At 43.9% G+C, this 13,444-nt stretch overlaps 2 protein-coding genes across 2 annotated transcripts in view; one reads left to right on the plus strand and one right to left on the minus strand.

Annotated features, from left to right (window-relative positions):
* Window positions 1–5,170, minus strand: part of LOC135517169 (protein AF-10-like) — an 89,836-nt gene extending 84,666 nt beyond the window's left edge. Inside the window, exon 1 of the mRNA XM_064941233.1 lies at window positions 5,088–5,170. Coding sequence (XP_064797305.1) covers window positions 5,088–5,105 — 18 coding nt within the window. The 5' untranslated portion in view covers window positions 5,106–5,170. The remainder of the gene's footprint in view (window positions 1–5,087) is intronic.
* Window positions 4,094–10,295, plus strand: LOC135517171 (SKI/DACH domain-containing protein 1-like). Its single transcript, XM_064941236.1, has one exon. It carries the CDS (start codon window positions 4,496–4,498, stop codon window positions 7,121–7,123), a length of 2,628 nt encoding a protein of 875 aa, XP_064797308.1. The 5' UTR covers window positions 4,094–4,495; the 3' UTR covers window positions 7,124–10,295.
* The last annotated feature ends 3,149 nt before the right edge of the window (window positions 10,296–13,444 follow it).

The raw sequence follows: 13,444 nt of genomic DNA on the forward strand, positions 1-13,444 counted from the left end.
TGTTGTATGACATAAAATGCCCTGTTTTACCTTTGATTCACTCAGGGAACGTCCATAACGTGTAGAAATTTAAGAAAATGTAAGGAATTTGTAGAATATAGAATGACGAGTAGTGGGCTAAATATCATAGTGTCAATTACTGCACCATTTTTGATCCCCCTATAAATGATTCCTCCCAGCCCCTGTAAACCTTTATTTTCGTTTTATTCATAAAAGGCTCGTTAAGCTTTAGGTTACGACAGAAATTATGGTTATGAGAGCTAAAATCGTTGTGTCCAATCAGACTAGATTTATGATGTTGTCCTGGAAACCCTGTGATTTTCTCTATGCCTGCATTCCCTCAATGTTGGAGATACAGTGATAAGCACGGACGTAAACTGATTACAGACAGGCTTTTATATGTCTGTCTGCCTGGCAACTTCTTCAGGGTGAGTGAGAATTGAGGAGATGTTCTGAACTGGGCAGTGATGACGATGAAGGTGTCTGTATGACGTATTGATGAAACTATGCACGTAACTATGAACGTATTTATCCCTGCAAACCACATGATCTATGTGTAGCGAATAATACACATACCGTCCAACCGAATATTAGGCCTATAGTAAACCCGCGGATCACAGCTCTTCTCCCCGGGTCTCCTTGGCCCTCCGTGGCCGGGCAGAGCGTAGGCTAGAGAAGATAGGTCGAGCCGTAATCCCCAGGCCTCAGGTCGGTGGAGCTCAGCTAACAGTGGACCCTTCTCCTTTGTCCATCAGATGGCAAAACAAATTTCCACACACTGCAAACGCTATAGAATAGCCTACTTTATGCATGGCAACTCGGTTTCACTGAAGATGGTACAATTGGGAAAAGTCATGATAGGGGCTGGGTTGGATTAGACCTGCCACACACACACACTGGTGAATCGCTATGAAATAAAATGTCATATTTTCAAAAGGACAAATATCTCATACTGCCTCCTATCCCAATAGTGCCGAGCTATTGGTGTTTCCTCTTCGCGTTCGTACACACTTACTACATATAGGCGACACACACACCTCAGGTAAAACCGCGAGCACAACGCGAAATCGTCCCAACGACGATGTGTAAAGTTCAGCATCGATAATAATGTCAGGCCATTTGGCCTCCCGACTCTGCGGCCTGTTGACACCGCTCAGCCCTCCTTCCCAGCAGGGAGCTACAGGCTGGGATGTGCTTCAACTTGTACCTCGCCCTGGATCACAGGCTGCTAAGTAAACACACGTAAATTCATGTGCAATAGTGGTTTAGAAGCGGCTAACGACTTGATGATAATATATGTCTCACATAGCACCGGGTGTGTACTGTGTAACACTGAAGCAGATACGAGCAGTCGGGAAAGGTAGGTTAAATTGTGTATTTCTTTCTGTGGAGGTGAGAGTGGAGTTCTTCCGTCTATGATATGACTGAATCATACATTGAATAGGGTAAATTATCACAATTACAACAACCACTTCGTTGGCATTAATAGCCTATAATAATATAATTACAGAAACAAACAAATTAATAATTCACTCCCCAGTATTTTCACAAGTAATCGAAGTACATTGGAGCGATGAGTGGAAAAGCAACTATAGACTACAGGCTCTCTTTATTGTTATGGAATATTTCAAACGCAAGAACAGGATGTAGAATTCAAAAGTCCTATCCTCCCTCTGACCCTCTTTCCTTTTCTTACCTCCTCTGCAACTTGGCCAAGTATTTATAAACAAAGATTAGGCCTAACCTACCTATGTGGGGAGAAAGTTCGAGTCTTCAAGGGTTAAAGCCTAGCTATGAGCCCCAAAGAGCTGCCATGTCATGGTTTGCATGCTTTGTTTTCGTTCTTTTCACCATTCACCTTAAATAGCGCACCCGTATAGCGCCATTGCCTCGCTGGTGGATTCTCCTGATGCTGATCATTGGCGAGGTCAATGAGAGGTGCAGCTGGGCAGCAAAGCCTAGCGACCTAGTGGCGCAGCGGTCTGAGGCAAATCATTTCAATTCTAGAGGCGTCACTACAGAAACCCTGGTTCGATTCCTGGCTGTATAACGACCGGCGGTGATTGGGAGTCCCATATGGCGGCGCACAATTGGCACAGCGTCGTCCGGGTTTGGGCGGTGTAGGCCGTCATTGAAAATATGAATTTGTTCTTATCAGACTTTAAAAAAAATCAAATTAGGCAACTATACTTGTACGGTCAAACCATCATCATATCATGGTGTTGTACGGTCAAACCATAAATTATCATATCATATATTAATTCAAAGGGCTTTATTGGCCTGGGAAAAACATATGTTTACATTACCTAAGCAAGTGAAATATATAATAAACAATGGTGAGATAAACCATTTTTTTTTTCAAATCTCTCCCATGCACGCCTGTTGTCACACACACATACACACACACAACAATTAACCAACCATTACAGGTCTCTTTACATTAGGATCAGGGCGCAGTGAGTGATGATATGGCACAGCGTGACGTTTCTCCTGTCAGCCTCACTCCGCTCTGCTTTCAGTATATGCATAATACAGCCTTAAACAGTGTGTGTGTGTGTGTGTTTGGTGGGAGCTACAATACCTTGTTGAACACAAAACCCTTAGTGTAAATTCACAATTTCACACACACACACACACAATTTCACACACACACACACACACACACACACACACACACACACACACACACACACACACACACACACACACACACACACACACACACACACAATTAACAATCAAACTCATTCTATAGCCTACTCCTTACTCAAATAAAATAATGTAATAATATATTTTATCAAAATGTATAATGATAGGCCTATGTGCAATAAAATAAACCCATAAGTTATTATCAAGTTTGCGGAAGACGCCTTGGGGAAAAGCAACTCTGAGCATGCACTTTTACTGCATGTTAAAAGCACGAGCCTTTCCCAGATTAATCGTCTGTTACGTTGTTCGTGTTTTTATCGTGTTGGGCCGGGGAACAGCAGACTCCGTGGCCAGGATAGAAAGAGCATATTTACCGGTTTAAAATATCCACGCGAGACATAGACTGATCATTAATACCAAGGTGAATGGCACAGTTGCGGCAATGCAGAGAAAACGAAGAAACACACACACACACACACACACACACACACACACACACACACACACACACACACACACACACACACACACACACACACACACACACACACACACACTAGCCATTCACCAAGTTTGCAACCTACATGCATTTTGCAAAATGAATAATGTAGCCAAATAGGCCTATAACAACATATATGTAGTTTATTTTTGAAATAATAAGGTCTGTGCAAAATGCGCAGAGGTTTGGCTAACCGTCGTTGGAACGAGCTCTCCTTTCAAACTCGAAATTCACACAGAACTATAAAAGCTCACGCCAAAGCATAATTGTCGAGTATAACTCGACACTCTAAATGTTGGAGTCCGAAGAGCATTCTAAATAGGTGAAAAAGGAAAATCTCTTTGTCTCCGAGTCCATTGGAAAGACAGCTATAATGCACCAATCCATCACAATAGAATTAGTGAAGGGGTTACACAAATTAACAGACGTCTGAATTCAATCACTTATATTTTATTGGCGTATGTCATCTATATATTTATTTGTAATGATAGGCTATATGTTCTCTCAATAATGCTACTTGGTTTCCCTGACAGCGCTATAGGCATAACGCCATAAATATTACTAGCAGGGTATAGGAGACGAGTTTCCCGGTTCAGCTATTTCACCTTGTCTCTTAAAAAACAATATTGAAATATGAACTTGTCATAGCGGCATTATGTACTTAACAAACGGAGGTTGGGGGGGGGGCCTCAGGGTGTGGAATACCCATTTTTATTGCATCACCTGTCAGTGGCGTCCAATAGGATTCGAGTCTGAGGGCAGTAATTGATGAAGGTGTCTTCAGGCTCGCGCACTTCCCCTCTGTCATTTTATTTGTGGCTAACCCTGCAGCCAGGATAGCAGCTGCATTTAGGCTCTTATTCGCTCTCTCTCTTTCCCTCCCTCCCCCTCTCTCTCTCTCCTCCCTCCCTCTGTAGCTCGCTCCCTCTCCCTACCCCTCTCTTCTCTTTTTTATCCTCTCGTTGTGGCAGTGGTATACACCTTCCTGCCGTGCTGACGGTCAGAGGGAGTGAGCCGGAGAGGAGAGGCAGGTAGGGGTTAGCAGACGGTCAGCAGCCGGCCTGGCGGTACAATCCCTCGCATTCCTCCACCATGCCTGGTTCGGGGCAGGGCCTGAGGACAGATGCTGTGAACCCACCCGACACTGCTCCATTTAACTCCGCATCTCAAAGTTTGCCTGTCCATGACAGCGTGGAGGTACTAGGACGCATCAGCAGCGGCTGACTGGCGCGTCAGAATGCCTTGAGCTCAAAACAAGGAGTTTATTCCTTTTTCTTTTCATAGCTGCACGAGGACAATTGATCGAGATAAATGCTTGGATTATTACAATAGAGAGGGAAAAGCAACATGGGAGACCTGAAGTGTGGGTTTGAGGAGATGCAGGGAGTGAGGCTGGGATACCTGCTGATAAAAGGAAAACAAATGTTCGCCCTCTCCCAGGTCTTCACTGACCTACTGAAAAATATTCCCCGGACCACCGTGCACAAACGCATGGACCACCTGAACGTTAAAAAACACCACTGTGATTTGGAGGAGCTGAGAAAGCTCAAAGCAATACATTCTATTGCTTTCCACGCGGCTAAATGTACTCTGATATCACGGGAGGATGTGGAGGCGCTTTATTTCTCCTGCAAAACGGAACGTGTGTTAAAATCCAACAAAAGAAAAGCAAAGAAGGCCAGTTTACCCGAGGATGTGGGCGAGGGCAAGTTTCACGCGGACACGCACCCTACTGGGTTATGGAAGGAGAAAGTTTGGTTAAGTTTACACAACGTGCCACAGACTCTATCCCTCAACAAATCCGGCAAAAGAGAGCAACCAACCTCGCGCCCCGACTCCAATCTACCTCAAATTTACAATAAATCCCGACCGAGGGATTATTCCTTTGTCACCAAGTCGGCATGTAAACCTTTTAAAAACTATGAAACAGCTCAAATACCGGGCAATTGCGTCGCATTTAGCCAGAGACATTCGTTTTTCCGGAGCGTGGTGAGCCGTCAGCCGGTGTTGTTTAAATCCGCCATTGCTGCTCAGTCGAGGCTCTCTGCAACCGGCGACCTACTTCACAAAAGGAAGAGGAGGCGCGAGGGGGGCGGCGGCAGGGATAGGGACAGCGGCGGCGCGAGGCAGTCCTGGAGCAGGAGCAGACACACACACTCACACCCTCACGCACACCACCCGGTGCTTCTCGTGCAGCCCAAGTGCTGCAGCAAGCCAAAAACCCAGCACAACCACAACGGGACAGCTCTGGGCCATTTCCATCTTGGACACGAGTTTTACCTCGACCACGGAGCTCACCACCATCCTCACCCGCAGCAGCATGTAGGGGGTTTCCCGGAGAGCTACAGCAGTGACACCGAATCCAGTTGCTACTCAGAGCCACTCAACAACGACTCGGACTTCGGCTCCAGTTTATCCACAAGCAGCAACTCTGGGACCTCTGATGAGGAGGAAGATGAGGAGGATGAAGAGGAGAGCCCGTTGGAGAGTTCTGAGGTCAGTTCTGACGAGGAGAGTTCATCTCAGTCTGACAGCAGCTCGGTGTCCAGTCAGGTCTCTGTCCAGTCCATCCGTTTCAGGAGGGCCCGGTTCTCCTCTGTCAACGCAACCAAAAATATCCCCACGAGAACTCTGCCTAACGCTAAAACTCTCTCCAGCACTAGAACTCAGTCCAACAGTATAACTCTCTCGCACACTAAAGCACCTTTGCTCCTGCAGCCTACCTTCCACTACAGCCACCAGCAGCAGCCATCTATACCGGTTGTCCAGGGTGGAACCAGCCAGGTGGACTATGCCATTCAAGGGAAACAACAGAAATATGAGTTTACAGCCAGGGAGGCCAAACAGGACGCACACACACACAGGTTCAGCTCGCCTGTCATCCGGGGGAGTTGTTTCACTGAGAGGAGAGACAGGAAGGTTCCTGAGGCCCAGGTCCAGACCCAAAGAGAGATAAAGAGAGCCGAGCTGGTGTCCAGAACAGTTTATGCACTGAGCCCCGCACCTAACCCCAACGGGAACAAAGCGGTTCCTGGGCACAGGACACCGGGACACGCAAACAAATGCCCCCCAGTCCTGAGCTCACACTGCGCCCATGACAAAGACACAAAGCACTCCAAGCCTACAGACAACAACCAGCTTTCATTAGCTGCAAGTCTAAAGAGAGAGGTGAGAATTAGCCCAATCCTGAAACTGCCCTCTCCGCTCAAAACTATTAAGACCGAGCCGGAAGAGCTCTCAGTGGCCGCGGGTCCCCTCCCCAACAGTGGCAGGGCGGTCAAGACTCCCCCCTTCAACCTGCAGATTGTGAAAATCAAAGTGGAGCAAAGCTATGATGAATTCGAATACCACAGTAAGGCCTCTGGGTTCCACTGCAAAGGAGACGAGGCGGATATCAACAATGGCCAGTACCCCGGCGGCGACATCAAACACGCTGCTGGCTGTTTCAACAACGAGACCAAAGCCATTGAAAGTTGTACTGGGGCTCCCAAGTCCTCATCCGGCTTGCAGGAATGCAGGAGCACTCGAGACACCCCTTGTTCGGAGGAGGGGGAGTATAAAAACGGAGTTGGGGTCAGGAAAAACTGCAGGACTCTGGTTCTGGGGAAGGAGCCTGGAATTTCGAGGGCGCAGGCGAAACAGAACGTGTCCAAAGTTGACAGGACTTTATCTTCTCGTCCCGTGGGCAAAGCAGAGATTTGTGATGGAAATATTGAGCATCTAACTGGGGCGAGTAAACGAAAACGCGCGTCCAGTAATGTAGCACCCTCTCTGAAGAGGCCTTTCAGCTTCATGGCGAATTTCCCCGCTCCTCCGTCCCTGGTTGTGGGCAGCGACGGGGATTTAAGCCCAGCTTACTCTCTGAACTCTCTGGGGGGACCCCGACCTCCCAACCGCTCTCACCCCGTGTGGCGGTGGCAGCCTGGCGGTCGGACAGTCCCTCCCCCATCCGCTCAGAGAATCAGGAAATGTTGACGCTTTTTTCTTTGACAAAAACAACCGCAACAACAACAAAAACCTGGATGGAAACCTACAGTACCTTGACTACAACTCAAGTCTTAAAGTGAATGGGAGGCACTAATGTATTGCATCCTTCAGTTGTTTTTATTTAAATGTTTTCCTTTATTTGATGTTGTGGATTTAAAACATTCCTCGTTGTTGTGGAGTTGTAGATCAGTAATACATGCACTGCTATTCTCCATAACGCGCGGACCGTCTTTGAGCCTCTCTTCCTATGCCACTGAATGACCCCTCCTCGTGGATTTATTCTGACTAACTAACTCTTCATAAGCTATCCACCATAAGCAATATGCTACACGATTTGGCAAAATGCGCTTACTTTAATTTGATCGGATCTATTGTTTCTGTTCCCCTTGATGTTGGACCTGTTGGATTGTACCAGGGTTTCAGCTCGACCTGTTGGATTTTACCAGGGTTTCAGTGAAATAAACATTTTTGCTGTACTGCCTTTGTGGTGAGAGAACGAGAGGGGAAGGCTCCCTCATGAAAATCACAGCACTCCTATGCTGGTCTGTGTTTTTCTATCATCAGCTGGGTAGGCTTAATCAACAGATGCAGGGTTTTTCTATCATCAGCTGGGTAGGCTTAATCAACAGATGCAGGGTTTTTCTTAAATAACATGGTTAAGCCTACTGTCTGTCACCTTAGCCTTATTACGAGTTGTAGTTGCTGTTTTTCCATAGGATTTTAAAAACCTAATAGAAACCCTAATTTCGGTTTTAATTTGATGCTTGCCAGAGTTTGGGTCAATTGTATCTATTTTCAGATAAGTGTTTTTGAATTCGATATCAAATGTAGATTAATTTCTTCATACAAGTCAAAATTCATAACGTTAATTGCAGGATATATTGAATAGGACATAATTGTAAGTGACTTGACTCTTATTCTGATCTGGCTGTTGCTTTCCGTTTTTCAGAGTGTTTGTGAACAGCCTTGTTTGTATTTCCTGAGAGTATTTCCTGCAAAGCTTATGTTTGGCCGTAGTCAGACAGCTACCAGCGCCCATTCAGGCCCATAACAGTGCAGACCTTACATACAGACAATCACACAGAGAGAAACGCCCAGGCCTGACACAGATCACGCCTTTTCGTGAAAAACCACACGTCCTGACAACCTTGACATGTTTTTGCATTTTGGTGGGACATTTTCCTATATATTACAGGTTTATTGATTAATTGAAACACGCATAGCCCTAATGTAGCCTACACGAAAAATCGTGAGTATACTGTGAAAATAACCCTCCTGTCCTACCAGTTTGGGGGTTGTACACTAAAACACAAACCCACCAAAGGGTGTCTTACAACACACTGAGTCTAATGTAATTTAGAAACAACACGTGGAGGCACAAGTGATAGGCCTACATGCATTGCACGTTGACACACGCGGCCCCATTTCAGCTTGAGTAGTGTAGGCTAGCTTGGCCTATTATGAAAGAGGTGATTGTTTAAGAGAAGCTTAAAATAAAATACATTTAAAATAACGTTGGCTATTAGCCTATGTCCACTTAAATATTTAACTTAAAATTGAACATTTATAATTGGTTATTTGTGGCCATCCATAGCCAATACATGAAGTTGGATTGTTTACTATTTGCATATTTAGGTCAAACCGGTAATATCGTTGTTAATTGTACCCTTGCATCTGAAAGCATGCTGAAATGCCCAGCACAGCAAGTTGCTGTGGAATAGTTACATATTAGCTCAGTGGGTAAATGCGTAATTACCTGTTTACATTCTGCGGTGAAGCCCACCGTGCTGAATTGACCTGAGAAATTCACCATTCGGTCACAATTACTCAAATATAGTCTACAGAGGATTAGCAGTCAGTCGAAAATGTGTAGGCCCAAACACAAAGCTAGTTGTACCTTATTATAATAGCATTGCACTCTGCAGTGATTCGAGATTTACACAAAATGCCATGTCCCTCTCCATATCCCCATTTCAACTGATATAGATTAGGCTATACGCAGACTTTCTCCTCTTGTGTATCAAGTCAGAAAAAATGTTTTCTAATTTTGCCACATAACCATAAGTAATATTTACACGCGATGAATGTATGTCAGACCTTTTTCATTATGTTAAATATTCTGATGTTGTTGATAGAAAAACACAGAATATACCAAAAAAATAAAAAATCTGTCAAATGTAATTAAAGTTGCATCTAAATATCTATATTTTCCCACAACGTAACATGTTGATTTTCTGAAGTTGTAGCAAAGAGAATAATCAAACCACATAATAACAAACCACATGCCTCATGATTCTCACAGCAACATCAGCAGTAAAGACAGAAACAAAGGCCCATTCGATTGGTGATTGTAGTTAAGAGAGGCAAAAGCTTGGGTTAACTCAATGCTCAGATTTTGTATGGATCGATCTGTGTAAAATGCACCTCTACCACCCCAAACCATGCGTACTCCCCCTGTAGAGTAGGTATGTATAGAAGCAAACTTAAATAAATGTGCCTCTAAACTAAACACAGCCATTTTATTCTCCATTTGAAAATGACGTGATCCCTCCAACCTAGAGGGAGTTGGGGGATGGGGAAGATCTCCCTGTGAGGAGAGGGAGGGGGAATCATATGTTCTAGGAGGGAAACTTTCACCCTGTAATGCCCGTGTCAAAGTTTACTGGGCCAGAGGAGGGATATACAGCGCAGCGTTCAGCGAGGGCACACACACACACACGCACGCCCCTCTGTAGGTTCTTACCAATTCTCACGACGATCACAGAGAGCATCACCCGGGCAAGGAGATGGTGGTAGAAGCGTTTACGGAGGGAACTACCACAGCAGAGCTCTGACAGTGACGCTATCAATGTAAACAATTGCATGGTGTCGCAGCTCGAGGCATGGGGCCCACCCCTCTATCTCCTGCTTTGCCCCGCTTTCTCACTCATTCCCCTAGCTTTTTGATACAATGCTTGAGGTCAGGATTTTGACATGAAATTTGAAGTCACTGGTTGTTTATATAAAAAATATATATTTATTTTTGTGAATTACTGGGTTTTTGTATATCATTGTTGTGTAGGAGGATGCACTCGAAATGAAAAACTTGAATGGTGGATTTCTGAAGCACTTTCCCTTTCTTCTGAGTTATGAAGTGTTCATTAAATACGTCTGAGTGTGAGTGATGGCGCATTCTCTTTGTTGTGAGTTGAAGAAACACACACTTCATTCATCTTGATATTAGATACACTGTATGCCTATGTAAATTGAATCGTCACCAAGAGGATACCATGTTGACAGCGCATTGGTTCTGTGGACAAATGCGTAATCAGCATGCATTTTGGGGTAGGATCTATTGGGGCAAGGTAACAGTTTTACTCTCCATGCATTGGGTTACTGAACTGTATTTGACATGTAACCCACCCGTACTATGACCCACATATATATTACACTACCATGCATGATACATTCTGTAGGCCTACTTCTGAGTAATTACGTACGTATGTTAACATAGGCCAAAACAGTACAACCGTCTAGTTCTATATACAAACCTGTAGTACACATGTGGGCCTCTGAGTTCCATCAAGTCCTTACCAAACCCTTCACCATTGACATCCACACGAATAAACGGCATGATCGACTCATAGTCCCTAGTACCCTTTCATATGCACTTCATTCGACATCATTCGCCATGTTTGTTTCTCTGTTCCGGTTTTGAGTAATGGGATTTTATGGTATGGTAAACCCGGAGGTTGATGGGGGAGTCCTGTTGTCTAACCCTGGCCCGGCCCACAGTAGCCTATGGGTGGAGGTTAGCAGGCCGCTCACTGAGACAGACGAGCATGTAAAGCTAAAGCATTCTAGAGGTAAATTCCAGTGCCGATTGCGAACCAATAGACTATAACTTATATCGAATAACAGGAGCTAGGCAGAGAGGAATTTAACGAGTTAAAACACAAGCTGGATTAAGAGAAACCTCAGGCAATTTACTAAAGAGGTCGGCTACTCAATCTGGCGCCATCGCTGCGTGGACAGTTATCGCATCCGAGGCACTCAAATAGCCTACAGTATTCCCAGCTGCTGTCCTTGTTTAAAAAAACAGGTTATAGGAGTAACGCTGACAGACACAGCCTGAATCAGGTTCAGCACAACCCACCCAGCTATCAGACAATTAAATACAAGTGATCGATAAAAGTTGTCAGAATGCCTTTATATTATAGGCCTATAAAAAATATATATGAAAAAGATTGTTGCCTGTTGACAAGACTATTCAATATCACAGAACTCAAAATACTTTATGACTAAATGAACAAATAATAATTTTAATGAATTAGGCTAATTAAATATATTTTAAGTTGTGCAGGGCAATTGGAACACACACGCAGAAACACACACACACACGCACACACAATAAGTTATTATCTTAAATACAATTAGCTTACATAAATACAATTTCATCTATATATCGTTTTCATTGGTCACTTGAGGGAAACAATAGTTAATTATGCATCATCAAACAAAATGTCTGCACTTTGCTTTACCATATATATATATTCTTTACACACTGTTAGTAAGTAACCCGACCTTCAAGTAAAATTCTGCAATTATATCAATGGGAGATTTCCGTGAGAGTTCGGGTTACGTGGGCATATGTCACTTTGGAGCCCTCCACACTGGCTGTAATCAATAGGCAAGTGCTGCCGGTGTTAACCCGTCCCATGCAGTCTGATATGGCCTGATCCTAAACAACATGAAGACCAGTAATTACATATCCTTTGGCCAAATTAATATATGTATTTTGTGTGCACTAAATTGTCCGAATTACCAATAGTCTTAATGGAATAATGATAGGTCTAGCCCTACTTTCAACCACTATTAGGCACTATGTAATGTATTCATTTCAATAGGCAAATGCAGCCAGACCAAAGTACTACTACTACGCTATGTGACCTCACAGAATGATGTGCCAAAGACCATGAACAGCAGAAATCCACACTGATTTGGCCACGATGTTGCACCAGCGCTTGAATCGAATGACCTGACTAAGTCATTCCATTCACGATTTTTAGTAGTTCAATAATTATATTACTGAAAGCAAAATTATTTTGAAATTAATAGATTTTGAAACCAGCCATATCATGTTCCTATAGCAAGACAGAAGCCATAAGAAACAGGCAGCACTCCTGCTTCAGTCACGACACATCCACCACAGTCACACATGATGCTCCTGTAGCCGGTACTTCAACTACTAACAGGCCTACACACGATAGGAAATAGCTAGGTACGTGAAACCCAGTGAAAATGCAATTATCCCCTTCACATCCATGGTTCTATAGGTGACCCATTACCCTGCATTTCAACCCTGCTACGATGTTTCCCTGGTTTGTTTGTATATGGTTTTGGAATTAGGTAGTATTTTAAAACGGACTATGGAGAGTTGCCTGTGTGTGTGCGCCTGTGTGTGTGCGTGAGACCCATATAAGCTCATCCATACGCCGAAGCTGTACCAGTCGATTTGTATGGTCCAGTCCCGTTGAAACGGAAGCTCATATAGGCTGAAACACTTCATGACGAACTATCAGCTCATCCGTAGAAACTCAAACTCTCAAAACAAAAGATTTCAGTTCAGTCCTTATGAGTCAAATACCGTACAAATGAAACACCCATATGTTTTATTGTCTCACTGATAATGGTGGTTATTTACTTAACCGAAGAGCGTCTGTTTTACAACGCTGACTTCTGTAAACATGCTGGTTTGGCCTCCATTGGCAGAACAGCAGAGTTAGTAGTCATGATAACAAAGGTGTAATCATGCAACATAACAGCACATCTCCTCTTAGCTTCCATAATGTGACTGACTGCCTGAAGCAAAAAGGGAGGAAGAAACAAGGGGATAGTCCCTTCTAATGTTTAGCCAACTCGTGATTCAAATCTAAAATTTAAGTCATTTTCCAATGTCTGTGTCATAAACTCATTTATACTTTCGTTTAACTTTTTTGCAAAATGTGTGAATTTTTTCAGCAATTTTCTGTCATTAAGTAATTTGGTCGCGGGTAAATGAGCGCTGAAGACTATATTATCAGTATTCTAGAAGATAATGGTGGGTAAATGTGTTTTATTATGCAGGACACAATGCTACCCAGACCGAAGCACGCTTCATTCAGACATTTTGAGAATTCCTTTGATTCAAGTCCCATTATTCACACGAATGCCCATAGTGTAATCACATTTTGTCTTTTGCTTCGCATTTTAAAGTTCTTCGGTGGACTTTAGCTATGTTTGACATCAAGTAAAGGAGTTATTGAGTAGAGGAGATATCGAGTAGAGGAG

This window comes from Oncorhynchus masou, chromosome 28 (genome assembly GCF_036934945.1).
Source record: "Oncorhynchus masou masou isolate Uvic2021 chromosome 28, UVic_Omas_1.1, whole genome shotgun sequence".
Classification (NCBI taxonomy): Eukaryota; Metazoa; Chordata; class Actinopteri; order Salmoniformes; family Salmonidae; genus Oncorhynchus; species Oncorhynchus masou.

Excerpts from the sequence above, each read along its gene's own strand:
- LOC135517171 (XM_064941236.1), top strand. The coding sequence starts at position 4,496 with ATGGGAGACCTGAAGTGTGGGTTTGAGGAGATGCAGGGAGTGAGGCTG.